Source organism: Pelmatolapia mariae, linkage group LG4 (assembly GCF_036321145.2).
Source record: "Pelmatolapia mariae isolate MD_Pm_ZW linkage group LG4, Pm_UMD_F_2, whole genome shotgun sequence".
In the NCBI taxonomy this organism is placed as follows: domain Eukaryota; kingdom Metazoa; phylum Chordata; class Actinopteri; order Cichliformes; family Cichlidae; genus Pelmatolapia; species Pelmatolapia mariae.
This window is the reverse complement of record NC_086230.1, coordinates 20,082,132-20,109,396: the sequence shown is the minus strand read 5'-3', so window position 1 is coordinate 20,109,396 and position 27,265 is coordinate 20,082,132. Positions and strand designations below refer to the sequence as shown.

The 27,265-nt window shown below is 39.8% G+C and overlaps 5 protein-coding genes across 8 annotated transcripts; 2 read left to right on the top strand and 3 right to left on the bottom strand.

Moving 5' to 3' along the window:
* Positions 1-687: 687 nt before the first annotated feature.
* anks4b (ankyrin repeat and sterile alpha motif domain containing 4B) lies at positions 688-4,008 on the bottom strand. Its single transcript, XM_063471808.1, has 2 exons — positions 3,707-4,008; positions 688-2,701 (listed from the first exon to the last, which is right to left on the bottom strand). Exons 1-2 carry the CDS (start codon positions 3,865-3,867, stop codon positions 1,597-1,599), a joined length of 1,266 nt encoding a protein of 421 aa, XP_063327878.1. The 5' UTR covers positions 3,868-4,008; the 3' UTR covers positions 688-1,596.
* A 1,691-nt stretch (positions 4,009-5,699) lies between these two features.
* On the top strand, positions 5,700-9,114 carry slc25a17l (solute carrier family 25 member 17-like). The gene is made up of 9 exons (XM_063471801.1): positions 5,700-5,993; positions 6,168-6,228; positions 6,601-6,667; positions 6,925-7,079; positions 7,345-7,461; positions 7,554-7,699; positions 7,850-7,945; positions 8,773-8,858; positions 8,966-9,114. Exons 1-9 carry the CDS (start codon positions 5,919-5,921, stop codon positions 9,111-9,113), a joined length of 951 nt encoding a protein of 316 aa, XP_063327871.1. The 5' UTR covers positions 5,700-5,918; the 3' UTR covers position 9,114.
* A 2,941-nt stretch (positions 9,115-12,055) lies between these two features.
* On the bottom strand, positions 12,056-16,563 carry dxo (decapping exoribonuclease). Its single transcript, XM_063471800.1, has 7 exons — positions 16,318-16,563; positions 14,846-15,305; positions 14,463-14,689; positions 12,674-12,893; positions 12,457-12,592; positions 12,274-12,368; positions 12,056-12,197 (listed from the first exon to the last, which is right to left on the bottom strand). The coding sequence occupies exons 2-7, from the start codon at positions 15,301-15,303 to the stop codon at positions 12,056-12,058; spliced, it is 1,278 nt and encodes a 425-aa protein (XP_063327870.1). The 5' UTR covers positions 15,304-15,305; positions 16,318-16,563.
* A 35-nt stretch (positions 16,564-16,598) lies between these two features.
* LOC134626213 (inactive serine/threonine-protein kinase 19-like) lies at positions 16,599-19,678 on the top strand. 3 transcript variants are annotated; one of them, XM_063471804.1, is made up of 7 exons: positions 16,599-16,677; positions 17,052-17,147; positions 17,237-17,379; positions 17,471-17,706; positions 18,016-18,113; positions 18,205-18,352; positions 19,232-19,678. In XM_063471804.1, the coding sequence occupies exons 2-7, from the start codon at positions 17,054-17,056 to the stop codon at positions 19,275-19,277; spliced, it is 765 nt and encodes a 254-aa protein (XP_063327874.1). In that variant the 5' UTR covers positions 16,599-16,677; positions 17,052-17,053; the 3' UTR covers positions 19,278-19,678. The 3 variants fall into 3 exon arrangements, with proteins under 3 accessions (XP_063327874.1, XP_063327872.1, XP_063327873.1); XM_063471802.1 differs by having other exon boundaries at positions 16,607-16,728; XM_063471803.1 differs by having other exon boundaries at positions 16,607-16,728; positions 16,988-17,147.
* Positions 19,679-22,377: 2,699 nt separating this feature from the next.
* Positions 22,378-26,656, bottom strand: LOC134626209 (ras-related C3 botulinum toxin substrate 1-like). Of its 2 annotated transcripts, none has more exons than XM_063471797.1 (6): positions 26,622-26,656; positions 25,216-25,287; positions 24,645-24,795; positions 24,341-24,403; positions 22,614-22,782; positions 22,378-22,508 (listed from the first exon to the last, which is right to left on the bottom strand). In XM_063471797.1, the coding sequence occupies exons 1-6, from the start codon at positions 26,654-26,656 to the stop codon at positions 22,378-22,380; spliced, it is 621 nt and encodes a 206-aa protein (XP_063327867.1). The 2 variants fall into 2 exon arrangements, with proteins under 2 accessions (XP_063327867.1, XP_063327868.1); XM_063471798.1 differs by having other exon boundaries at positions 24,678-24,795.
* Positions 26,657-27,265: the final 609 nt, after the last annotated feature.

Below are 27,265 nucleotides of genomic sequence, written 5' to 3'. Positions count from 1 at the left end.
CGCCCACACACCCCCGGCAAACGTAAGAGGGTTCACCCCCATGTACTTCCTGCTTTGTTTGTTCATCAAAGAGTGACACACAATTTTTCCCTACTTTTTTGTTTTGATATTGCAGAGCAAAATCTGATCGTTTGCCAAAAAAGATGATTTCCGGTATTTTCTAAAAAAGTGTAAGCAAACTGTTGCAAATGACTTACTGGCCTACAATCTGTGAAACATGTCAAAATCATCTCTCGTGAATAATATCACGTCATTTTCGTGTGTGTGTGTGTGTGTGTGTGTGTGCGTGTGTGTGTGTGTGTGTGTGTGTGTGTGTCCCTTTTTTCACCTCCTCCTAAATATTTCATGTACTTTAATCAGTGCTCTTTGTATACACACTCACTGGTCAGCAGTGACAGACTGCTGCATCTTAGATGCATGAAGGAGCGTTTCCGGAGGTCCTTCCTCCCTGCAGCTGTCAGACTGTACAATCAAAACTGCTCCCAACAAACATAGATGTTTACATCAGCGCTGTAACTTGCACTAATCAGCCGAACAAATACTACTTTTATAACTTGCACATTACTTTTTCTCAATTTATATATACTAACTTATTGTAAGTTACATGTCTACTTTTTAATGCACAGGTACAATACACAATCTGTACTTTTCTAATTATTTTAAATATTCTTAACTATTTAAACATCTTTCAGTATCCTGCTCCGTTTGCACACTACAACCTGGGTTTGCCACTTATCTGTACTTTAACTTTGATAACTGTACAGTACTCTGTTTTGGTAACTATTATCCATGATGTAAATATGTAAAAAATTGTGTGTGTTTCTGTTCAATGTCCTGTGTCCTGGTCTGTTTGTATATGTGGGTTTTTTTGTTTTTGTTTTTTTCTGTGCTGCTGTTACAACCAAATTTCCCCTTGTGGGACAATTAAAGGACTATTCTATTCTATTCTATTCTATTCTATTCAGGTCACTCCATTGTGTTTACTAGTTCACCAGTTTTAGCCTGCCTGCTTGTGTTTGCTGTGAGTCATTTAGTGGCTCCTGTGCTTGTTTTCCTCTCTTTTTTGTTGTGTTCGTAGCAGCTGTTGTTCCTGTCAGGGAAATTTTTTAATCCATTTGGAAATATTAAACTGGAGAGACTATCGCGCATGCGCCTTTTGTTTATTTAACAGGTGTGTTATCTGAGGTCGACATGATTACAATAAAACATACAGCTGCACAAGCAAATCATCTGTGTGTGTGGCATATCACCTCATATGTGGAGAAAGTCAGCCAGCAGGTCAATACCAACACTTTATTATTTATTATTCTTTATTTTTTTCCCCCCATAATTATCCTTTTCTTCTCTTGTTTTAAAACCAGACGTATAAGATATTATTGATAGTGTTGGTTGATGCTGCCATGCCACTTTTAACTTGATATAACAGGTATACACAGAACATATTGTCATAATATGATCAATAAAGTTCAATCCATTAGAAATGTTGGAATTTTTCTAGGACACTAGTTTGCTGAATCGTGTTTGTTTTATACAGAAATCGAACTGACAAAAGGCTTATTTTAAATTTGGAGGATAAATAACAGTTTTTGTTTCAGATCACAAGGAGCTGTCCTTCATGATGCCTGCATTTTCCAGGGCCTTTCTTCTGCGAGCAACAGCTTCCAAGATCTTCTTCCTGGGTCCGAGCTGGATGCGGATCCCTTTGAGGTCTTCGTCAGAGCAAAGCATGAGTGCCTCCAAGTCAAGGTGCTCTCTGTTGAATGCGGGCGTAAAATCTGGCAAGGAGATAGAGGACAGGAACACATCCAAAGGAGAGGTTTCCTCATCTTCATCATCATCCAGTCCCAGATCTTCCTGTTCCCACGGCAGTGCGTTGTCACCCGTCATCAAGCCAGAGGTGTCTTCGTCTGCCTCAAACGGCTCGCTTTGAACGAGGTAACCAAGGCTTTCATTGGCACTGCTGGGGATGTCGTCAGAGTCTAGCCCCATCTTCTTCCTGAACATCAGGCCTCCAAGGCCGGGCCGATTGAAGATGGATTGTTTCACTTGGCCTCCATCATCGTCGTCATCTCCGAAGCTGTCCATTTCTTCTAACATGTTCTCGTCCTGCTCGTTGAAGACGTCCACAAACTCTGGGTTCTCAGATCCGCTCTCTGGTTTGAGGAAAATAACGTTCCCACTTCCTTCTGACCTCTGCAGCGTGCCTTTGTCCTTCTTCCCAAACTTCTTCAGGAGTGTGCCTTTAATAGAGCCAACTTTATCGTCAGTGATGAGCTTGGAAAACTGTTCATTGACGCCCGTGATGGTGCCATCGTTTGACAGTGACGATGCGGTTCCTGCATCTGAAAAGGAGCCGGAGTTGCTTCCACGCTGCATTCTATCCATTTTGCTCTTGTGTTTTTTCTTCACCTTCTCGCAGAGTTTCACGCGTTTCTCTGCCTCTTTTTCGGCCTCTTTCTTCAGATTGGCAACCTTTTTTGGATTTTGATTGGTCTGCTTTGCTGCAGCAGCGTCGAGGAAGCGCACGCACTCCATGTGGTCGCGTGAAGCGGCGACATCCATTGGCGTGTGGAATTCATTGTCCAGAGCAAAAAGGTTGGCGCCGAAGTTGACCAGGAAGCTGAGGATGTGCATGTGGCCGTTAGCTGCTGCATGGTGCAGGGGTGTGTTTCCCCAGATGTCACTCCTGTTGGGATCTCCTCTGTACAACACGAACACACACAAGATTTTTTATCATTAGTGATGATATTTTCATTATTTGGCTATTCTGTATTCCTGATTTATACCAAACTCCATGCATAGTAGTTTGTCATGAATTTAAGGAAAATAATAAAATGATAAAAAATGACATTTAAAAAATGTCAGTCCAGGATCAGTCCAGGAAATAAAATTAAAACAGAGAATAGATCCACATCCAAATCTAGCATATGACAAATTAAAGATGGGTGAAGTTAATTGGTGAGCTATTAAGAATTAAAGTCCTTTTACTGCTGCCCCCCTGTCAAGTTTTGATTGCTGTGTGACTGCTACACCTTGTCATAAATCCCAGTTCATGCTGCGTAATGACCAAAGAGGAAATGGTTTAGATAATCCTGGCCACGTAGACAAGACACGCTTTATGCCCATTGAAATATAAATAAAATTAAATAAATCTTATGTATTCTCTGAATCTCAAAAGTCTGTAAGAGCACTGTGCCAGATTTTGTATGGTCTTGGTTGTAGTGAAAGAGGGACGGAGGTACATGTGGAGTAGTGGTGGTGGTGGTGGCACGGCCTGGATGAACAGCTCTTTTGTTTTTGTGGGAGGGATTGGGCTGGTTAAACTTTTGGCTCAGCTAATGGGAAATCAAGTCTTAGCTCATTAAAATGGAGTGAACAATAGCTGTGGAAAAAATCCAGATGAAGTGCCAAAAACAAACAAAGTACGTATGAGAAAGCATAAAACACACTTTATTTCATGCTGGTCAACCATTGCTCTGTGAGCACTGTTCCTGGTTCCACTGTAGATCTTAATCTTATTTGGTTTTATAAAATATAATGTATTTAAATGTAAAGATTTATGTCTAACTGCATGTTTTCTTTATAAATGACAGAAAAATTACACAGCCTGAAGAAAACACTTGAAGAGAACTCATATTCTCAGGTAGTTCTGTGTTTTTGTCTCAGTGTAAGATGTGAGATGAAGGACAGGCGATGGAAAGCTTACTTTCTGCTGCATATGAGCTGAAGAGCACTGATATGTCCATGAAAAGCAGCCAGTATGGTGGGAGTCATGCCATCCTCATCCGGCGTGTTCAGGTCCTTCACCGTGGCCTCCTTCAAGAGTTCCACGTATCCATCAATCGCTGCTTTGTGGTACCTAGACATCTCTGGTAAGAAGGGAAAAGCTTGGAGAAAAATAAAAATCTAGGTTTCTCTGCGCCCCCCCTGGCTAACGTCAGATGAGCAGAAGCGACTGCAGACCCAAGCAAACAAAGCAATGACTGGGCGTCAACGCACCAGCAGCTCGGGGCCATAAAACAAAAGCAAAGTTCGCTTCACTGCTGTGAGCCGCCCCATTTCCTCAACACTATAAAAAATCCCTTACTGCGATTTCACCCAGAAAACGTGTGTTCACACACAGCAGGAGTTTCTGCTGTAATCACTGTTTCTTCACAGGTTTGAAGACAAAAACAATCTTTATGAAAGAATAATATATTGTTGTGGATTAGAATGACCAGTAAAATGAAAATGGAACATTATCTGTTGTTTCTAGTTTCAGGTTTTAGCTTGTTAGAACTCTAAATTTTTCATCAACATTTGTAAGCTGATGTTTTTTATGATACATTTTTATTCTGTAATTTGTAGAAAAGTATTTAAAAGAGTAAAAAGCGACATCAACTCCCTCTGTTACCTTGAATCAACTTAAAACTTGGAACATTCAACTTTTTAACTTAAAGCGTTTATACCTAAAAACTGTCTTAACCTCAGCATGCATTTTTAATTTCTCTTTGATATTTGGGCATATTGGGGCCCGATGAATGTAAAAAGAATTACCAGATTTTTTTTTTTACCTTATTTTTGTCTTTAAGAAAAATAAGAGCCACATATGAGGATATTCGTTTAAAATTTTGATAGAACAGTAGCAGTATAATGTCCTCAGAAGTGGATATCAGGCCTTTGCAGAGCAAAATTCAGTATTTTGGTCTATATAACCCAAAATGTGATGTCCACATATGTGGACGCCAGGTCCTAGGAGGTTAAGTATAATACATGAGTAAAGCTATTATTAACAAAGTATTGCTCTATTCTATTTATATATCTATTTATCCATCTAATCTAATTAGATATTGTTAAAATCTTGGCAGACATGCTTGATTGGGTCATTAATTACAGCAAAAGTAAAAATAACACACTATACTTAAAGTATCAAATGTAATAAAAAAACAGGAAAAATAAAGTATTTTTTATTATTAATTATTGCAAACAGCTTGTGATTATTTAAATCATGTGTTAATCTATTTTCTTGATAAATTCATTTATTGTTTTGTTTGTAAACTGTTTTAGCAAGATGAATATATTTAATCAAGGTACACGTTCATTTTTTTTATACATGCAATTCAATTGTTTTCTTTACTTTTTAAAAAACGGCTGATTAGTCACATGTTCTAATTTTGCTATTTGTTTAGGTTCAAAATAATATTGCAGGATAGTTTTATTACAAGATGTTATATTCATCATGGGAGCTCATCCTTAGAGCTTAGCATTAAAAAGAGAAATGTCTCCATGAAATGAATTGGAGAAACTGTTGATGTGAAGTAACATGAAACAGAAGTGTATGCGTACAAGCCCAGATACAGTCCAGCATTTGAGTATATGTATTTTACATAAGTGTACTAAAAAAGCATTAATGTAAGTCTCTTAGATCGTGTGTTGTCATATCTAGATGATTATGATATCTAAGTCTGTCCCTTTGGGGGTGTGTCAGAAAAAATCTGGAAAATCACACATGCTGTGGTGACCTGCCGCAAATAAGGGCTGTAAAATCCCATATAGTTTTTGCACCACTTCTCCTTCCAGTCCAGTAGGTGGCTAATAAATTATATGCTAAAGTTAATGGTTTACCAAAAACAGAAGAAGAAGAAACAGAACCGGCAGAAGAGTCAACAAAAGAAGAAGAAGAAACTGTCCAATCAGCGGCATCTTGGGAGGAACTATCCCCCCGACCAGAAGAGAGTGAACCCAATCTGACAGTTTTCCTCTCTCTTCTTTGGTTTCTGTTTCTTGTCGCTTTTCAGCTTCCTATAACATGAAGTTGTGAATAATTATTGTTTAAAACGTTTCCACTGTTCGGAAAACCCGGACATCTTCCATCGGGTTCACGGCAGTTACTTCCCGGTGTTTAGCTTGTGTGGTTGGACCGGGGAGAGCCTGCAGAGATGTCCGACAACGGTGGCTCGGCTGTCGGCCTCCTATCCTATGAGACGCTGGTTCATGCTGTGGCAGGTGCAATGGTGAGTAGCTTTGTTTCTTATTTATTTATTTTTTTATGGGGGTTGGGGTATTATCTTTCTAATAGCAGGATAGCATGGTGTTGAAGAAACCACTTTAAGCTGAACAATGGTGTTAGATGTTGTGTTTTCAGGTGTCAGTATGGATGTTAATGTTGCAGTGCGTTGTCTTTTTAGGGGAGTGTGACAGCTATGACCGTCTTCTTTCCTCTGGACACGGCCAAAAGCAGACTCCAGGGTGAGCTGAGGGGCTTTATCATCTTGGACAGAGGTTACCTGATAAGCTGCAGAGTTGAAAGAGTTTAACGCTGGGGTCATTATAGAGCAACCGTAACTGCATCCCAAAGAGTAGCGCACTGATAAATGTAGTTTTTTATTTTACCTCATAAACAATCCATTTCTGTTTATGTTGTTTCACGTGTCTTTTTTTAATTGCAAAGCACGCTCATGTTCAGCTCTATATAAGACATAAAAAGGTGTCATGCCTTTCTGCTTCCACTCTTTTACATTCCACAAGCTGAGATAACGCAGTTAAACTGATCTTTGTGTGTCAAATCATTGTCCAGAGACTCATTACATGATTTCTGGCATATTTGTGTTTGTTTTTCAGTGGATGAGAAGAGAAAGTCGAACTCAACTCCAGTCATTCTGGCTGAGATAGCAAAGGAAGAAGGCTTGTACGTATAGTTTGGGAATTTAAAATCACTTAGGCTTCTGGTTAGAAATTACACAAGTTAAGCCTTGTTTTACTCTTATTTGACCACATTTATAATTTAACCAAATGTTATGAACCAAAACAAGGTAATCACAGACATAAACAGTTAATGAAAATAATTGGTAGCTGCAGCTGTAATCTAATCCATGGTTTAGGATGATGTTTTGGCCACATGACTGAAAACTCACTACTCAAATGCCTCTTCACTACCTCTCCCAGTCTGTCACTGTACAGAGGTTGGTTCCCAGTTATCTCCAGCCTTTGCTGCTCCAATTTTGTCTACTTCTACACGTTTAACTCGCTGAAGAAGCTGATTGCATCTGGTCCAGGCCAGTCCAGTCCTGGGAAAGACTTGCTCATTGGAATTGTGTCAGGTAAGTACTGACCTGATGGAAATTGTCTGACAGACTTAAATGGATCCAAGGTGTCCAATTAATAGAGAAGCCTGTAGCACAAAAGGCAAACTTTTCAAAAATGGAGGGAGTGACTGTGTGACAGATGTCTGGATTGAATGGATGAATCCTGGATTTGTGTGTGAAACGTTTGCATGTATGTATCCCACAGACTGTATGCAAAAGATGGTGATATTATCCTCTGGTTTGTGGATTCAAGAAACTTGAATATCTCTTGTTCATGTAGGAGTGGTGAATGTGATCCTGACCACTCCCATGTGGGTGGTCAACACTCGACTGAAGATGCAGGGGGTAAAGTTCAGAAACGAAGACCTCCACCAGACTCACTATAGAGGCATATTTGGTGCGTGCTTCATATCTGTTAAACAGGTCAAAACTTCTGACGTGCTTGTCTTGTGTCTGTGTGATTTTCAAACCTCACTGCTTCTCTTTCAGATGCTTTCTCACAGATCATAGCCAACGAGGGGGTGGGAACTCTGTGGAACGGCACTTTGCCCTCTCTCGTCCTCGTACTCAACCCTGCTGTGCAGTTCATGATTTATGAGGCCATGAAGAGGAAGGCAGGCAGAGGAGGGAGGAAGGTAAGAAGAGAGCAAGTTATGTATACAATATTGCATTATTGAAGCTAATCAGTCAGCATCCTGTCATTACATAGCTGAAGGGCTGTGATCAGGAGGGACCCTGTTTAGCGATCAGTCATCTGACCTGTGAAATTTCATCTTTTACCACAGATATCCTCAGCAAAGATTTTTCTCATTGGCGCCATTGCCAAGGCCATCGCTACCACTGCCACGTATCCTCTGCAAACAGTTCAGGCCATACTGAGGGTAAATACTCTAATACAGAAAATGTCATTCATGTATTCTGTTTTTCAAAGATTAGGCTGATGAAGTTCAACATTTTTGCAATGACAGAAAATTCAGTGAACAGACAAAAACAACTACAAATTGTATCTGTAATTTTATGTGTGCCAAAAGCCATCTATCAATTCAATTCAATTCAATTTTATTTATATAGCGCCAAATCACAACAAAAGTCGCCTCAAGGCGCTTTATATTGTACAGTAGATAGCACAATATTAAATACAGAGAAAAACCCAACAATCATATCATATGACCCCCTATGAGCAAGCACTTTGGCGACAGTGGGAAGGAAAAACTCCCTTTTAACAGTCTTACACGGGACAAAATTATGTTTCCTCAAAAACTAAAAACTAAAGTGGAACTCCTGGCTGAGTCTGGGACACAACATTCTGTAAATTTGACTTAATTTTGTGTACACTCCCCAGAAACTTTATTAGGGGAAACATTTCAGATCCGGTCCCAGTAGATAAGAACGCCGGGTACTAAAATCCATGCTTCATTCATTTAAATCACATTTCTTTCCCATTCTGATGCTCAGCAGCAACTTCACTATATCACTAAATTAGCTGGGTTGCTGCAATGTGATTGGATGATTAGATATTTCTATTGATCAGCAGATGAACCGGTTTAACAAAGTGGCCGGTGAGTGTGTATTTATAGAAAAATTTAAAGAAACCAGACCGTCTTTATATGGTTATTACCGTCAAACACTCATAGCCAATATGCATGACTGGTAAATGATATTGAATCTTTACTACACATGCATCACTTGTTTTATGCTTTTTTATCAGTTTGGCCAGTATAAAAGTGACGCCAAGGGTGGTGGTGTGATGGGGAGCCTTTCTAACATTTTGTTCCTGCTCATGGACCGGATCAAGTGAGTGCAGCATCTCTAAAATTACACTATCTACTCACTCGACTCACAACAAGCACATGTGTGAATATGTAGCAGTGGTCATAGTTGTATACCCGTGTTTATCGCAGGAAGCACGGCGCCCTCGGTTTGTACAAAGGCCTGGAGGCCAAGCTGCTACAGACGGTACTGACGGCTGCCCTCATGTTTGTTGTGTATGAGAAGATCGCTGCAGTGACCTTCAGAATCATGGGCATGAACAAGAAACTGAAGCACTGAAGACGGCTACCTGAACACAGCAAACCATCAGTGCACTCATCCTCAGTAGGTTTTAAAGCCTGCTGATGCTGTTACTAACATTATGAATTGTTTCCGTCGCATAGGCACGATAATATGAGCCCACAATGGTGCCTTGGGAGCCCCACATTCCTATTCCATCCCCAAATTATATAACATAACCAGAGAGGGGTTTAATTATTGCTATTGTTAACCTTTAACTGCGAACATCTGTGCAAACACATCCTCTCCACTGGTGCATTTCTCTCGGTTCAGCATGGTCCTGCAGGGACTAAAGTTAACTGAGTTTATGTGACAAAGGAAAACATACAGACATCATTTATTAGTTCGGTTTGCTGTATAATATCTTCTAGTGTGAGGTGAGTTAAACAGGTCCTATATTGAGTAACTGTTTGAAAAGAACACCTTTCAAAGAGCTGAACTTTCTACTGTTAAAAAATAAAACTCTCTTAGGTGATGATTTAAAAAAAACAAAAACAGTTTAGGCAAAAGAACACACAAATACACCTGTTTGGCCTCTTTCTGAGAGATGTTGACTGCACTGAAAGACTGATACAGCTCTCATGGAAATATACATGCTCTTTAAGAAATTACTGGTTCAAATCAATGGGCCAGACTAGCTGCTTTCCCCTGGTCCCAGTTTTTGTCATGAGTCTGCTGTTGTTTCATATTTCACTATAGGAGATGAATGATATTTGTCTTTACATTTACATTTTCATATGAATTTGAAAAAGTGTATTTCAATTTAAGACTTTTATCTTAACATTTGAGCTTTATTGCACGTGATGATAAGTTTACTGCTGCCTTAATCTAAACCACCTGACCATTCTTTACATACACTTAAGTTTTTAACTGTGAATTTATCCAGTTGTGAAATCCTGCAAGATGGAAACCTCATGAAATTAATTTAATATAAATTGAGGGAAAAGCACAGTGAATATGTGCTGCAGTAGTTGTAGGTACCAAGTGCCTCTGAACGTAATGCATTATGAAAAAAAACTATATGAACTGACATACAGACGGGTGACAAATTAAAGGAAAAAAACAAGCTAAAATCTTAGTTGTGCATCCACAGCTTCAGTGCATCTCAGCATGTATTCTTCAAGTCTTTGGACCTTTAAAGGGATAAACAGTATTCTTCCAAAAGACACACCCTCATTATGTTGGTGGTGGTGGAGTACACCAACTAACACCTACACACAAATTTCTCTCAAATTAGCTTGTTTTGTGATCTTGTGACTGCAAAAGCTGTAGCTTCTGATTCTTACTGTTGTGTGTTCATGAAACCACTCAGAGTATAATATTTCCTCACTGCAGGAATTAGAGGTTTGTTTCCCCCATAGACTGAATATAAAAGATGGATGGAGCCACTATCAACCACTGATTAGCTTTGTACTCTGCATTTTAGGGTTTTGGCTGCTAAAATGTTGTTGTTATCAAGTTTTGGAGGGTTTATGAGCCAGAAGTGACTATTTATGGATGACTTGGTGGCAAGACTGGAACACAAGCTTCTTTGATAGTTTACTACTGGTGAGATTATTACACGACAAAAGACACCAATGCTACAAAAGCTGGTTAAGCTGAGCAGACGTCTGTGTCGGCACGTACCTGTAAGTCAGCGTAGCCACATCTTTTACTTTTGAGCTTTTGTAAAGTTTATATAAGAAAGCAACCATGTGGAGTTATGACTGGAGCTAACAGGTTATAAAGACAAAAAGAAACTGTATCAGGTTGTAAACACGTTTATTTTTGTTGTAAAGCTGGGCATTTTAACATCAAAGGTTACAGGGTTTTGACTCTTTTGAAGCCAGTCTCACTCTAAAGAGCTGCAGGTTTTGGCACTTTTTCATTTTTATGCTTGTCGATGGTTTAATTCTTTTTTTTGTCACTCGTTTGTAAGTTATTCAGTGACTGTTGATCTACACAAACACTTGATGCACTGAGTTTTTTCTACTGTTTTCAATATCGCAGTGTTCGACGTGCGCTCTTTTTCTTTCACACAGGTGTCTTCCATTATTTCTATCAGTTCCCTGCAAGTAGGGGATCGCAGTGATTCACAGTATTTGTCACAGTACTTTCTCTCTCTGATGTGGTAAATGACAGTTAATGCTGCCTTTCAACTTGATGCCAGTTGACAGTTGATCCACTCCTCCTGCTGCTGTTGTTAAACTGGTTTTTCTCTCTTTACGTCTTGGTTATAACCAAGAGAGGCGCTTCCCTTTAACACCGCAGCCTTTAGACCTTTTGTTGTTCTATCAATACTCTAGCCAAGTGACACATTTACCAGATTTCAGCTCCTCTGCCAGTTAGGAAAAACAGCTCCAACTGTTTGTTTTTTTATTAAAGCTTTACAATTTTGCTTTTTATATTTTACAAAATGAACTTTGTTTACATCGAGTTCTTATTTGATATCATCTTGACTCATTTACAACAACAACAACAAAACAAAACACAGATTTTCTAATTTTGTTTAAATAAACATAACACTGTTTGTGGGTTTTAAATTATTGTTATAACCAGGGAATAAAAAAGATTGAGAAACAATATTGATTTCTTTAATTGTGTTTTGTTTAGATCATTACATGCCAGATAAAATGTAGTTCATCGCTGCTTTAAAAAAATAAAAGAATCCCCCCAGAAGACTGATGAGTAGTGATTGGTGAGCTCATGCAAATGTTTGCCACGTTAAATGTCCAGATCAGGATAATGATGCATTTGTGACCATGCCTCAGGTGGATTTTATACTTCTGCAATTCAGTTTATCAGAGCCATAGGTAGGGTTAAATCTTACGTTACAATAACCTATGCTGACGTGCACCTCCCTTCCTCAAAACAACTGTGATTGGCCTGTTTCCTCCTCTTCTAATTGACTGGAAGGGAATGAATCAACTCCAGGCTTTCAGACTTCAGTGCAGAAGTATAAATTATGCTTTAGGCTCATATTGGGAGTCTTCACTTCTCGTCATCTCCTCAACATACCAGTGTGGCAGGAAGCAATACTGAGAGTCTCTGTGGGCAGAGTAGGTGACATCTTTGTAGGGATCCCAGGAGAACAGGTACACCACTCTGAAATGACAACAGAAAGAGATTAACATCTATTTACCCCAAACCAGAATATTTTAAAAGTGTTGTTATAGCTCACCTAGGATTGTCTTCGGTAACTACACGCTTCACAAAAGACAGGAAATCGCAGCAAAAGTTCATGCATACTGTCGGCTTCCAGCAGTTGTACTCGTTCTGTTTAAAAGATGTACAGAAGGCTCATGAAGTGTGCTCATGGTGTGCTGCCAGATGTTTTTAAATCACGAGTTATTTATTGCTTTACCTTGATGAGATGGGAGATCTTAGAAATGTGAAAGGTCTCCACGGAAACAACGACACCTTCCTGATCTCGGAAACCTGCCACCACTCTAGGGACTCCCGGGAGAAAAGACTGGGCCCACCACTTAAGCAGTTTGAACCTGAGGAGCGCCAAAATAAAAGCGTTACCATCCAGCCAACCACATAACATGAAAATTATGAGGCTTTACTTTATCCTGTACCTGTGGAAGTTGCTGCGCTGTTTGGGGGTGCAGATCTCTGCAGAGGTCTTCAGCTCCACGTAACAGGCAGGAGCAGCTGGAGCTTTGGGATCTTTATCCCGACAGTCCACCTCGCCGGAGAACAGCAGTCTGTGATCAGCGAGCCGAGTTTGCACCACAGTGCAGAAGGCCTCGTTGGTGTTAACCACTCCACCAGGGTCAGGTAGACTGTGGGTATTGTCTACAGGACATACAAAGGTGAAACTTTACCACTGAAAGCACTGTGCTCTATATGATCTAGGTTTAGTTTTCATATCTAATATAATGGACACACAGATATGTACAGAAAAAATAATGATTTGAAGTCAGTGTTGGGCATTATAATAATCACGTTACATTTTTATAGAGTGTAGTAATTTTAGTTAATCATGGTAAGATCAACAATCATACTGCATTTACGAGTCTTTGCTGTTACTCGAGTTCTTCAATTAAATGGTAAATGGCCTGTATTTGTATAGCGCTTTACTAGTCCCTAAGGACCCAAAGCGCTTTACACACCCAGACATCCACCCATTCACACACACATTCACACACTGGTGGTGGCAAGCTACAGTGTAGCCACAGCCGCCCTGGGGCGCACTGACAGAGGCGAAGCTGCCGAAAACTGGCGCCACCGGGCCCTCTGACCACCACCAGTAGGGTGAAGTGTCTTGCCCAAGGTCACAACGACCGAGACTGTCCAAGCCGGCGCTCGAACCGGCAACCTTCCGATTACAAGGTGAACTCCCAACTCTTGAGCCACGATCGCCCCGAACATGAAGACATGAAGATAACTTTTTAAAAGGACAGCTGCTGGAAGCGGCCATCAAAAGATAGGCACTGTGGTCATAAAGGGATGAACATAATCAGCAACAATACTCAGGCTGTGTCATGTAAATGTTGCTCAACTGGTAGTAAGGGACCCAGCAGCCTGGACTGCTGACACAAAGCAGCATGGATCTGTGTTTTCCTGTTGTTTATCCCCAATTCTGCCATTACCAGTGCAGCACAAATCAAGAATCATCAGCCAGGCAACATTTTTCTAGTCTTCTATTGTCCAGTTTTGTTGAGCTTGGATGAATTATAGCTTCAGTTTCCTTTTCTTAGCTGACAGGAGTTGCACCTGGTGTGGTCTTCTGATTACCTCGATTGTACTAAGTGGTTGTTTGAGTTACTCTTGCCTTCCTATCAGTTCCAAGCAGTCTCTCTTTGATCTTTGGTACCAATGAGGAATTTTCACCCTGAGAACTGCCACTGACTGGATGTTTCCTCTTTTCAGACCAGTCTCTGTAAACTCTAGAGATGGTTATGTGGGAAAATCCCAGTAAATTAGCAGTTTCAGAAACCGTAACCCAAGTGTGAAATGGTAAAAGGTGAGGTACAACCTGGACAGGCTGCCAGTCTATTGCAGCATTAACACAGAAACAGACTCCACACCAATTACCCAACAAGAGTGCCTGGAGAGAACCCACACAGGCATGCAAAGCTCACACAAAAACAGCCGGTGAAATCAAACCTGGACCTTCTTTTTGTGAGGCAACAGTACTGTTTTTGTTTGGGGGTTTTTATTATACCATTAGCATTTTTCCCCATAGTGGAAATCTCACATGTTGTGCTTTCCAGGCACAAATGGACTGTGAATATAAAACCAGTTGATTATGAGGTATGCCTGTGAATCATCAGCTGTGGGTAAGGCAGTTTTAATCAGTACCCAAAGTTTCAAAAAAAGGAAAAATAAGGTACTTGTTTACTGCTACATAAACCCACCTACCTGCACATGTGTATTGCTCAAACTTGTATCCCCAGTACATCATCTCTTCATGCCTCTCAGTGCGGTTCTCCCGTTCCCTGCGAGCAGATTCCGTTTCCACCTCACTGATGTAAAATGTGCCCCTGAACCTGGTGACTGCTAACAACCAGCCTTCCCTTGTCTCATAAGGAGTGGTCAGCAGCTTAGTTAGGTGGCCCCGCCATGTCACAAAGTCGACATCTAAAGCGCTAGAAAAAGCAGAGGTTGATCAAAGAATACGTGTCCTGGAACTGTTGTTGTGGTTAGAGATCAATAATGTTTATCGCTCTCTCTCTCTCTGTGGGACCTACTTGATCACCTGAAGAGAAATACAATAAAAACAGGAACCTCACAGCTACACTTACCGAGGTGAGGCTGCTGCCCCTGTTGGGTTAATCTTTGATTTATTGGCTACAATCCACCGGAGAATATGGTCCAGCCTCTCCTTCACACTGTCGTCTCTTTTTATAAAGCGATCCCTGTATCCGTCCCTCAGGTTGAAATTTGGATTCTTGTCAGGCTCCACGTAGTACCTCATCTGCCTGCTGTCGTTGAAGAATCTACGCTCAGAGTCGAGGGAAAAACATCCCACTTCCACAGGCTGTTTGTAAACAGGAAAGTCTCTTTCATAAAGCTCTCTTCTCGTGCTTAAAGTCCTGCAGCTCAAAGGGTTTTGACCCAGAGCCGACTCAGACCGATACTGGTGCTGTGTGTTCGTTCTGAAGTGTTTATTCTCACGAGGATTTCTGCCACTGTCGTCTCTTTCTCTTTTGTACGAGGACCGATGGCTGTGATAGCTGATGCTGGATCTGTGGGGGTCCATAGCTGGACAGAAAGAATTTATGAGTCAGAATGAACTGCTAAGAATTTTTGTTCTTTAAGTGCAATTTTTTTCAGGGATAAGTTAGGTTAGGTTTAATGTATATATTGCATATTCTTTAGCTAACTTTTAAAAATACTATTCCCATTTCCCACTATCAGTTAATTCCACCTACAATATTGTGTCAAGGGCTTAAGCTACTCCTCATGTCTCAAAAGAAGTGCCAGGCCTAAAAAATGTTCTAAGGCAAAAATTAGTGTCCTTAAGAATTCGCAGAAAACCCCTAAAAGACCTGACAGAGGAACTGCGAGATGATCCATCTATTGTTCACTGAAACCTCTTTAGAAATGGCTTCAGTGGAAGGGTTATTACAACATTATTGAACCAGTGTGGGATCATCTTGATAAAGAAGGCATCCAACATCCAAAGAAGAGCTTTGGATGTCCTTCAAGAAGCCTGGAAAACTATTCCTGAAGACTGCTTAAGGAAATGACAGGAAAGCTTTGCTAACAGAGTTCAGGCTGTGTTGAAGAATAAATGTGGTCAAACCAAATATTGGCTTTCAAGATCGTTAGAACTGTACAAAGTTGTTTTTGCCTTATATACTTTATATTCTTGTATGCTTGAACATGTTTTGATAAATCGCTGCACCGGTTCCACATTTTCCTACCAAAATATGAACACATGATGGGGTGGCTGAAGACTTTTGCACAGTGCTGCATTTAAAATTAGAAATGTGTTATTTCCTCTCTGTAACAAATTGTGCACAAACAATGAATTAGTTTAAGTTTAAATGCAGCATATCTGGACCTACAACCGCCTGATGTGCTTATAACAGTTTATGTGTTGAATGTTGAATGGAAAAGAGGCAGGTAATGTCTGGCGTGCGTCTGCACTGTTTCTCAATTAAATGCACGTTTAAAATTAACAGAGGTTTCCTAATACCGCTGTTACTGACCCCACTACGAAAACTAAAGAGTACTTTAGTAAATAAGACGTAAGTAAGTGATAACCTACCTCTTTACAGCACAGCGAGCAAAGGTTGCTAAGCTAACGTTAGAAGTTCCCTGTTTATATTATGTCAGAGGAAATAAAATAACAGACTTGGCATAGGAACAACAAACATACGTTTGTTGCATCTTTACCGATTAAAACCAAGAAGTAGCTGAGTTAGAAAAACGCTGCCTTGTTTTTGTAGCGGGACAGCTAACTAGTCTCACACGCTAACAACAAGCTAACGCCACTTCCGTGTGCAGTTTTCCATCCAATCCGCTGCTCGGTGGTAGCGGCGACACTTCCTCTAAAAACACTGTAAATATCCGTGAAAAGAAGAGTTGGAGCAGTTCCCTGGAGCTGTTGGGCTGTTTTGTGGCTCTGGTAGGGAATAAAGTGATGTAAATACACATTATTATTGAGTTTATTCATCAGGTAAGGACGAAAATTATTTTCGAGTTCAAATAGCTCGGTCTAATGTTGATAAACGGGCTAGCGTTAGCATGGCTAACGGTGTAGTGTTTTTAACCTAACAAAACCTGTTTTCTGAAGGGTACTTTTATGGAAAATACGAGATTATGTCTTATAATTCATTCATCAGAAATTGGCAAAGGATTGGAGCTTGACTGTAGGACATTGTTCTTAATTAGTAGGAAATAATGATATGATTGACCATTTAAAGCTCTCTTAATAGGCTCTGCGTTGTGTAGCGAGGAAAGCAGCATCTTGGAGTGAACAGGTGCAAATTTCTCCTTCAGGTATGAGCAGGAAACGGGCTCTGATTTCAGACGCTTTCAATCTGAAGAAGAGAAGAAATGGCACAGAACAATTTGGAGCTACTGCTGCTGAAGAGGGTGGGTGTGTGACTCCTGAAAAATCTACAATAATATGATCAAAAAACTCTTCATTTGAAGTTCACACTGTTATTTCTTCACTTTAAAAGGACCAGCTGACATTAAATCCAGTCTGGAGTACCTCATGACCCTATTTCCCAGAAAGCTCTTCAATGATGCACTGCCTCAAATTGTGCTGAAGCACCAGCTCTACAGCATACACAGTGACAAGACTTTGGTGGACAAGGAGGTGGTAAGGTGGATTTTAAGTGTTAGAAATGTACATGTAATCGTTTCTGCAGATTCAGATGTGAAATACAACTTGCTGCTGTCCTCGGTAACAGAATAAGATGCGTGAACGAGGAGATCTGCTGATGTTCCAGCTCGGGTTCGACGCAGAAGCCTTTGGGTTGGTTTTTACTTCTGACTACAAGGCCAAAGTGCTGGCGGGAGAGGAGGGCAAAACCACAAGAGCCACCGTGGAGAGGTTCTTGGAGAAAGTGGTGTCCGCTTGCACAGATCTGAGCTTCACGAAAGACAAAATGCTGAAGGAGTTTCTCTTCACAGACTCTGAGATAACGTATGAAAGACACCCAAATATTGCATGCGTTTATTATTTAGCTTTATCATTCCCAAACCTTCTATCTTAGACATAGTTTAACATTTAACTTCCTAGATAAATAAAAAGCAAAGCAACACTGCTGACAATGGCTGAAAGAGTTTGAAATTCATTTAAAGGGGTAGCAGAGAATAACATTTTCTGTGGCATTAAAGCTGTTTATACCAATCTCCATAACTTTGTGCTTGGCATTATTGAATGTTTAACCTCTGAATTGGCCATTCTGAAAGATAAAGATCGACTCAGAATCTGTTTTCTCCCCACACACAGGCAGCTGGTTAAGTCTGGGGTCCTGACTGTGAGGGATGCAGGCAGCTGGTGGCTTTCCATTCCCAACTCTGGCAAATTCACAAAGTACTTCATAAAAGGTTGGTGTTGAATCTCACACGATTGAATTGTAACAGCGATTTCCTTTAGTTACGACACCCATTAATGTCTTTGTTCTCATTTTGCTGTTAGGCCGTAAAGCAGTGCTCAGCATGGTTAAGAAGTCCAAATACGGCGAAGTCTTAAAGGCAGAAATCGAGGAGCGGCGGACTAATTCACAAGTGAAATTCCATATGAAATACCACATTCATGACATTGTTGGCGCAGAGCTGGTAGAGAGGTAATAAGACTGGATGCTATCACTTCTGAAAATGGGCAAACATTTGATTTTATTTATTTATTTTTTTTTACCTCCTTTCCTTACCTTTATCTTAGTAGGTCAGTTTAGCCACCTGTTAAGGCATTAAATACAGCTGCTCTCAATCTTATTTCAGTAACTGGACTAAATTTAAGAAAAATTCCCAATCCCACCATCTTTGATTTCTCTGAAAAAAAGTCCAGGGAGACTAGACCTGTGTCTGTCAAAACTTTTTTTAGGTCAAGTATCTGGTACTATGACTTCAGCAATGTGGAATTTCAAAATAATGTCACATTCAGTTGAGCGATAATTAGCTTAAAAATTTGCTAGTATAGCTTATATAGGCCAAATTTAGAGGGCTGTAGAAAAAACAATTCAAAGACAGGAGTTTAAGTTTATAACAGACTCTCATGTGTTAACTTCTTATAAATGTATCCCCTCATATTAAATTTAATGTGTAGTTTTATTATCACGAAACTACTCCAATCAGATGAAGTTCTTTGTGATGTACCAACAAATGGCATCATCTGACATTTCCAATCTTACTTTTCTAGAAAAATTTGGTGTCTGGTGGTAACAGACTGTATGATGATGTTCTGCCTTACTTTCCCAAAGGTTTCCTTTTTCCCCATTTGGTCTATTGACATGGAATAAGATTATTAGTCTTTATGGTCACTAATGTGTGCGTGTTACTGTCAAACAGTTTTAACAACTCTTGATCTTTAAAATTACGTCTGTCTTGAAGTGTGGTTCCTTTTCTTTAACGTCCAAAACAGTCTGACTTGTTTTCCGCCTAACTCGAGTCAAGTTTTCAGCTTGATTCATTCAACTGATTTTAATGAATGCTTTCTTTCTTTCCAGCATACCAACAACTTCAGGGACCCTGTTGCGATTTGTGGATTCGTGAGGCTGACGTCAGGCGCTGACGGACGATGAGAAATTTATGAACGGAATGAAAAGTGTTTATAAAAAGACTGAATGGACTAATTTAAGTATTCAAGTGCAGATTCTGTGCCAAATGTGCTACTAATGACCTATGATGACGAGACATTGTCAAGTTTTGGTTTATCTTGTAATAAGATTTATTTAAATTTCTTTGCATCACATATGAGATTCCTTGTCTACATGGAGTTCACAACCTAATGGCAATCATTGCCTCTGTGCTGAGTGTTTTCAGGAAACAAAATGCTTTGTTACAAATTAATTTGATTTCCCAACATCCTGTTTGAAACTTGAAGGTCACTTTTCCAAAATCAAAGAATGTCCTGCCTGTCAAAGCTTGAAACTGTGTCACCTTTAAGTAAAACGGATTACATTATTTATTGTTTGCTGTTTCTCTCATGTTGTCTCTTCTGTTTTTGTGGTCAGTCAGCATCACTTGCGTGCAGCATTCATCCTTTGCCCATACTGAACTGTATTTCAAACCCTTAGAAGGGTCAAGCTCATTATCAATTGTTTTGAACAGGCCCCTTTTCCTGAGAGCTTCAGACAGGATTTTTCATGTCCCACTAATAATTCTCAGGAATTGTTTTTCACTCATTTCCGCATCCATTCATCTCGTCCAATTCAAACCTCGCAGCGTATGTATGGAATACCAGTGCAGGACTGAGCTTGAGATCATTTGGGTTAGAAGTTCTGTTTTTAAGCTAAAAGTTGTTTTTTCCTTCTAGGTTTTCCCCAAAGTGACTGCTCCACTCTGTGTGTATGCGTGTGCGCGTGCAGATTTGCTATCTTTTGACTACATTGATGTCATAGATATTCTAGATACATTGATTCCACATTTTTTAGAAACTTCCTTGTAGTAACCTTTTGTAAACAGTTTGGAAGTGTTTGTTAAAAGAATAACTGAACAGTGATAACTAGGGGTTAAATTACACTGTAAAATTGCACAAAATAGTTGTGATCATATTTTGTGGAGCTCTGCTCTACCAGCTGATTGCGGTGCTATGTCTATCAACCCATCCCCACAAGGAAATATCAAACACAAAGGGGACAGTGTCTGACTCCAGTGAGCCACAAATGCACCAAAGAGGCTTTCCCCAACACAGTCCTCATTTATAGTTCTACAAACCCTAACAAAACTCCCACTGACAGGTGGATTCTCCTGTTTCAGTGTAGCTAGCCAACAATGGATAAAACTAGTTGTTGCAGCCATATGAAGTACAAGGGTAACTCCCCTAAACTGCTTTTGTAGTTTTAGTATCCTTCTTTTCTTCAGAGTTACCAGTTCTGTGACTAGTTAGATAAAAACATGGTCTATTAGCACCAACCAAACATTTTCTATACTTGGACAAGTTGGCATAAAACATGCTCTAAAAAAAATTAAAAAACAAAACTTAAATATAATTTTACAGAAAGTGTCAAGCCTATGAGTTTTTTTTTAAAGAGTGGGGCTGAATACATTTAGTGCTCCACTTTAATTCCCAACTGTAACAGTTACAAATTGGTGACGAGCCCTTACTTAAACCCGAATCTAATTCAAACTTTAACCCTCAAAGAAACATTAGGGTCAGTCAAAAGGTTTACAAAATTTCTTTATATCTCTGATGGTATAAAACTGATGATCACTGGCCCATCTACAGAGTAGAACTAAGGCACTGCAAACATTCCTCAGAGAATTTCAGCCATATTGATGTGATACTATCACACAGTTGCTGCAGATCTGTTGGCTGCACCTCCACGATGAGACTCTCATTCTACCACATTCCAAAAGTGCTCTACTCGACTGAGATCTGTGGAGGGCACTGAAGTGCAGTGAACTCACTGACATGTTTGAGAAACCACTTTGAGATGATTTGAGCTTTGTGACGAGTTGTGTTATCCTGCTGGAAGCAGTCATCGAAGATGGGTATGTTGTGGTCATAAAGAAGTGGACTTGGTCAGCAACAATTCTCAGGTAGACTGTGGTGTTGGTACTCAGGTGTGTCAAGAAAGTTGCCCCCACACTACCAGCAGCATCAGGGTCCATCCATTTGATATGTACTGCTTTTCTGGTTTCAGGTTGCAAGGGAAGAAGTTTAAGCAGAGTAATCTGGTTTAAACAACTATGTCACACACATTCAAAGTAACGTAAATCAGTTTTCTTGGTTATTCTGATTCTCCGGTTGAGCTTCAGGGAAGTCGTCTTGAGCTTATTTGTCTGTAAGGACTGTCTGGATAGATTTTGTGTTGATGAGCAGTTGAGTGTATATTAATGAAGAGAATTCTGAGAGTGTCATTAATTGATTTTTTTCTAAAAGCATAATGCAAAATTTTTTTTTAAAGTGTTATTCTTGTGGATTAATATGTTGCCCAAAACGTACATCTAATCTTATTTTATTGCTCTAACTAATGATATCAGTGATCGGAAGAAAAACGTACATTTTTATTTACATTAAAATATGCTTGAATAATGGTGAATCTATATTTTTCCAGTATGGTATAAGTGAAAGATTCACAAGAATAAGTGAGTCAGCAACACTTCAGCCATTTTGGCTCAAAGGAAAACAAACAACCTGTTTTAGGGGAATTTCTTGGCTTTAAAAAACAAAACAAAAAAAGCACAATAGCTTTTCTTCATAAAGCTAAGATTATACAACATTCATTTTCTCTCTGCTTCAGGCTTCATTTACTCCACGAGAGTGAATTAACATGAACCAATAAGGCAAAAAAGTAATTACCAGTAAAGACGTTACTCGAAACTTCACAGATGGTTAGTTCAAGCTCTTTGTTGACACGCTTGCTTTCATAGAGAGAAAGTGACGTTTTTAACTTGTAAATGCTTGATGTGGTTGAGCAGGAAACAGCAGCAGACTGTCAGCTGTGTTTTAAAGAGACAACAGATCAAAGAGTTTCTTTTCGGCTAAAATACAGCATGTGTACAGTCTATTTGGAAAAATTTCTACTACCAAAAATCAGTATACACTTTTAGGAAGCAATGTCTCCTAAAATTGACCTTACAACTGTATAACTGATGCAGCTACACACATTGAAGGACAGAATCTGAAATACACTGTTTCAGTGAAGTCTTAGAGGAGAGAGCACTTCTTTGTCTTCTTGGTGATAGGTGGAGGGGACACGGCAATCCGGATGGCCTCATCAAACAGAGTTTTAACGCCACGTTGAGTCAAAGCTGAGCACTCCAGGTACTTGACAGAACCTGAAGACAGGAAACAGAGAGCCAGATTCCAGGTTTATTACTGGAATCTGCTGTCTTCCGTGATGATTTAAAAGAAAAAGTATTAGAGATAACTGAAGCCATTACCAATCTCTTTGGACAGGGCCAGTCCATCAGGGTAGTTAATGGGAGAGAGATTAGTCTTCTTCTCCTTCTTGTGCTTCTCTAAAGCGTCTTTGTCATCTCTCAGATCCATTTTGGTCCCCACGAGGATTATGGGAGTGTTCTGGCAATGGTGTCTCACCTCACGAATCCACTGCAAAGAGACAATGTTTATGAGTTTAACTTCCCAGCTCGGCCTGCACCACCTTGAACACTTTATTTTATTGGAGCTGCAGCTAATTCCTATTTGCATTGTCATTCTTTTGATTTTTAGTGAATGAATTATGTGGAGCATTCCTACATGGAGTTTGTATGTTCTCCCTGTACTTTTGAGGGTTTCCTCCTACAATTCAAAGACATTTATGTTGGATTAAGTGGTGAATCTAATTTGGCTGTAGGTGTGGATGTGAGTTCGACTGGTTGTTTGAAGGCTTTAACTCTAAATGTTACAAAATAATGCTTATTACCTGGCTACAAACATACAATGCCATACAGTTGCTACATTATTTAAAAAATAAAAAACAAAAGAAGTTTGTTTTAAAGGGGGAAGAAGGGAGTAAGACCCCTTTGAAATCCAAAGCCAGAGCAATAGGTTGGCATTGGTACACATTGGATTATCTAAAATAACTGTGATAAAGCAATTGCCCCTAAACCTAATAACTGGTAGTGCCATCCTTGGCAGCAAGAACTGCAATCAAGCAGGAATTTTGACCCACTCTTCTCTGCCGAATTGTTTTCATTCAGCCCCACTGGAGGGTTTGCAAGCATGAAAGCCCTGTTTAAGGTTACCTAAGCATCTCAGTCAGGTTGAAACCCGGAGTTTGACTAGGTCACTCCAAAATCTTCATTTTGTTTCTTTGAGCCATACAGAGGTGGACATACTGGTGTTTTTTGGATCATCGCCCTTCTGTATAACCCAAGACGTCTTGAGTCTCAGGGCATGAACTGATGGCCAAAAATTCTTCAGGATTTTCTGGTAGAAAGCGGAATTCATGGTTCCATCAATTACAACAAGTTGTCCAGGTCCTGAAGCAGCAAAGCAGCCCAGACCCTAATACTAGCACCACCATGTTTGACTGTTGGTATGATGGTGTTCTTATGAAATGCTGTGTGTCTTGGGGATCATCCAGATGCTTTTTGGCAAATGTGAGACAACCATTTGTGTTCTCAGCAGTGATTTCCACCGTGGAGATCCATTCTGCTACTCCTGGAAAGGTTGCTTAGTAGGCTGCTTGCAGTGGGTTGCTTAGTTGGCATATGTCACACTTCAGAGTAATCACACTTAGTAAAAAAAACTTTGTTTATTAAGAGAAAATATGCCTAACATAATTTTGATGGCACATTTTAAAAGTAAAAAAATGCTAAATATTTTGTCGCCCTTTTCCACTTTCTTGTCTTTTTCTGGTTTTATGAAAACTCACTACTTAATAGAAATTAATTCACACATTATTCACTAATAAAATTAATTTGTAGTTGAGGGTCTACTTTCCATCATGTTAGAATCCTTTGGGAAATATAGTTACATTTTTCCATTGAATTTATGGTTAGGTCTTGATCCACAGCAGCTTGTGCTTGCTTTGCAGCACAGGCACAATATAAGTAAATGTCATGATATTGATATGACAGTACTGACACTGTCCAGTACTTCATTAGTAAAACCTTAATAGGATGACATTGTGCAGCCACCTTTCCATAATATAGCGACTACTCACCTTATGACGGACATTTTCAAATGACGCAGGAGACACAAGGGAAAAGCAGATGAAAAAAATATCCTGGTAAGACAAAGAAAGCAAAACAGTCAGAGCCTCAATTCTTTATATTTTGAAAATCAGTGAAAAAGCTGCCAATGTCCAACGGAAAACTTAAAGACCTTCAGAAAGCATGGAGAACTACTGCTGAAAACCACTTTTAAAAAAATCATAGGAACATCTTACTTCATTGGAAGTGAAATATAAAGAACCTAGGAGTGACTCAAATCTTTTGCACAGTAATGTAAGTGAAGTATAGCACAACATTGTGTGATCTTTCTTTTTGTGGTTGTTGTACCGTCTCTGGGTAGGAAAGGGGGCGGAGTCTGTCATAGTCTTCTTGTCCTGCTGTATCCCAAAGGTTCAGGCCCACCGGCTCCCCATCCAACAAAACATTGGCGGAGTAGTTGTCGAACCTGACAGAAGTGATGAAGCGCAAATAAACCAAACCCTTCTGGCTTTATATAGACTGTCAAAATATAACTACTGAAAAAACAACTGAAGTGGAAGTTGATATCTTATCTGCCTTATTGTAGACTTTTATGGCTTCTGCTCTCTTAAATTTGACTCACTCGGAAGCTTGTTTATCAATGACTTCATGCCACAGTTACAGTAACAGCTAGGATCAGAATGAGATAGGCTGAAGGGTTTCCTCATAACATCCTGTAACATGTATTTCTGGTCTAGTTACAGTCCACTGCTGTGATTGTAAGCTCCTCTGCAAGCCACATTTTCATATAATGCACTAATTTTAAAGGAGGGTGGAGACCGATCACTATTTGCTAATCTTGCTTAAATAAATAAATACTCACTGCACTGCAAAGTGAGATACTCACACTGTGGGGATGTACTCTCCAGGAAAGGCATTGGTGGTGTAGCTGATGAGCAGACAGGTCTTACCTACTTCTCTGTAGGGGAGAAGAAGCTGGATTAGCATTTACTGAGAGAAGGCAAAAAAAAACAACAACAAACAATGCTGTGTCTGAACTGATGGACCTACAACTTTGTTACACTGGACTCAGGTTGCCAAAACTATTTAGGCAGGCACACAGCCCCTCCCCTCACTGGCAGCTGAACATATGAACAGTAGCTGACATCCACATCACTGAACAACACTTATCACAACACAACAGTTATCAGAAGTATCACCCTGTCTGGTACACATGTGAATGCTAGCTGTTTAACTATCAGTAAATGTTAGCATTAAAGTAGCAGCTATAGCTAATCATAACACAGTAACTTTAATGTGGGAGCAGATGTTATCAGTTGTGTTATACAGTCATTTTAATAGACAGTGTTAATTTAACAACATAACACAGTTACAGTAATGTGCAAAAGTCCTGAGTAATCCCTCATTTCTTTATAGTTTGAAATGAATATGGGATGTAGCAACAGTTTACTGAAACGTGCACAAATGTACAAGCCCAAAACCAATATTTGATGACCTGAACCTGTTGCAACTGATTTACAGTCCAGTTCCTGTGTAAATTAGCGTACCTCAGCTTTTTCTTTTGGTTTTCCTTTGTTAAGAATGACTTACTGACAGCCACCGTGCGAAAAAGATAATGTCTGATGAGGCTTTGGCAAACAGTAACTGATCAGCTGAAGGGCCAGACCCATCTCCTTGCTGGATTTGTTTTTTCTGTCTTAAGGCCATGACTTTCAGATACTTTTCATCTGTTGTAGACAGTGTGGTTTTTCGCCTTTATTTGTTCTCCCCTTTTCCAGTTTCCCACCTGTCTTAGGATAAGAAAAATCTTTCTTTGCTGAATTGCCTTGAAAGTCAGATATGAAGAATATAAATAAAAACTTGTCACTAGAAGCATGGCAGCCAAAAAGTAGTGATGTTTTTTTTGTCTTTCTTGCACTACTACGGAAAATTTTTGTAGTAGCATGAGAATCCTAAATATCTAGCTAATGTAATGAAAATGGACTGACTCTTATAGAACGCTTTTTCACTGCCTCTGAGCACTCAAAGCCTTGTTCACTCATTCATACAAACACCTTTTTCTGTGCTTTCAGTTTAACATTTACACTCAGGTGGACACATCGGAGAGCAACTTGGATTTTGTATCTTGCCTAAGGGTATTTGCACACAAACTGGAGCACCAGGGGTTAACCCAGCAACCTCCCAATCAGTCGGTGACCTGCTCTACCTGCTCTGAGCCACAGCCATCACATTTTACAGGTAAAAACCAGGTGTAAAAAATAAAATAAAGTAATATTGAGTAAGTGAACTCACCCGTCTCCGACGACAACACACTTAATGGTCTGCATTGCGCTGCTGCAGCTGGAGGAATGCTGTCAGCCCAGGAGCTCATTTCTTATCATGCTTCTTTGCTTTTACCTTGAAAGTCGGATGCTGGGTCTGGGGCTGGGCGTGTCGTCAGTGTTACAGTCAAAGCTAGGAAAACAGGTTTTTTGCTCCATGGTAAGGTGGAGCCCTCCATCCATCCATCACTAGTTGTGCGCTTAAAATATAACCATTGAAGCCCATATTCAGCAGCAGTGGTACTACAGAGAGTATTGAAATTTTAATACTGTTTGCATGCACTGTTGTCCATCTTGGGTTCTGAAGTTGAGAGAGATAGGACTTCTCCCACCTTCTTCTTTCTGCAGCTCCTTTTAGCGGTCTCCATTTGTTGCTCCTTCTACACCTTCCGTGGATCTTCTCTGCAGTCTTCCTCTTTTCCTCCTGCCTCTCAGCTCCACATTCAGAATCCTTTAACTTCTCTGACTTTCCAAGTGGAAATTCTGGCTTGAGGGAAATTCCAGTTGAAATTCTGATTTGGAGTCCAGATAACTTAATATATAACTTAAAGTCTTTAATGATTTTGCCCATTGAAATCTGATTTGTTTTTAAAGTGTTCCTTTATTTTTATTTTT

Coding starts and splice junctions, on each gene's coding strand:
- anks4b (XM_063471808.1), bottom strand. CDS start 3,867: ATGTCTAGGTACCACAAAGCAGCGATTGATGGATACGTGGAACTCTTG. Junction 2,702..3,706: donor CAGCTCATATGCAGCAGAAA/GTAAGCTTTCCA, acceptor CGTGTTGTACAG/AGGAGATCCCAACAGGAGTG.
- slc25a17l (XM_063471801.1), top strand. CDS start 5,919: ATGTCCGACAACGGTGGCTCGGCTGTCGGCCTCCTATCCTATGAGACG. Junction 6,229..6,600: donor GGCCAAAAGCAGACTCCAGG/GTGAGCTGAGGG, acceptor TTTGTTTTTCAG/TGGATGAGAAGAGAAAGTCG. Junction 7,462..7,553: donor TCACTATAGAGGCATATTTG/GTGCGTGCTTCA, acceptor CTTCTCTTTCAG/ATGCTTTCTCACAGATCATA.
- dxo (XM_063471800.1), bottom strand. CDS start 15,303: ATGGACCCCCACAGATCCAGCATCAGCTATCACAGCCATCGGTCCTCG. Junction 14,690..14,845: donor GGGGCAGCAGCCTCACCTCG/GTAAGTGTAGCT, acceptor TGCTTTTTCTAG/CGCTTTAGATGTCGACTTTG. Junction 12,198..12,273: donor GTTACCGAAGACAATCCTAG/GTGAGCTATAAC, acceptor TTGTCATTTCAG/AGTGGTGTACCTGTTCTCCT.
- LOC134626213 (XM_063471804.1), top strand. CDS start 17,054: ATGAGCAGGAAACGGGCTCTGATTTCAGACGCTTTCAATCTGAAGAAG. Junction 17,707..18,015: donor TTCACAGACTCTGAGATAAC/GTATGAAAGACA, acceptor CCCCACACACAG/GCAGCTGGTTAAGTCTGGGG. Junction 18,353..19,231: donor GGCGCAGAGCTGGTAGAGAG/GTAATAAGACTG, acceptor CTTTCTTTCCAG/CATACCAACAACTTCAGGGA.
- LOC134626209 (XM_063471797.1), bottom strand. CDS start 26,656: ATGCAGACCATTAAGTGTGTTGTCGTCGGAGACGG. Junction 25,288..26,621: donor TGTGTTGTCGTCGGAGACGG/GTGAGTTCACTT, acceptor TCTCCCCTACAG/AGAAGTAGGTAAGACCTGTC. Junction 22,509..22,613: donor GGCCCTGTCCAAAGAGATTG/GTAATGGCTTCA, acceptor TCCTGTCTTCAG/GTTCTGTCAAGTACCTGGAG.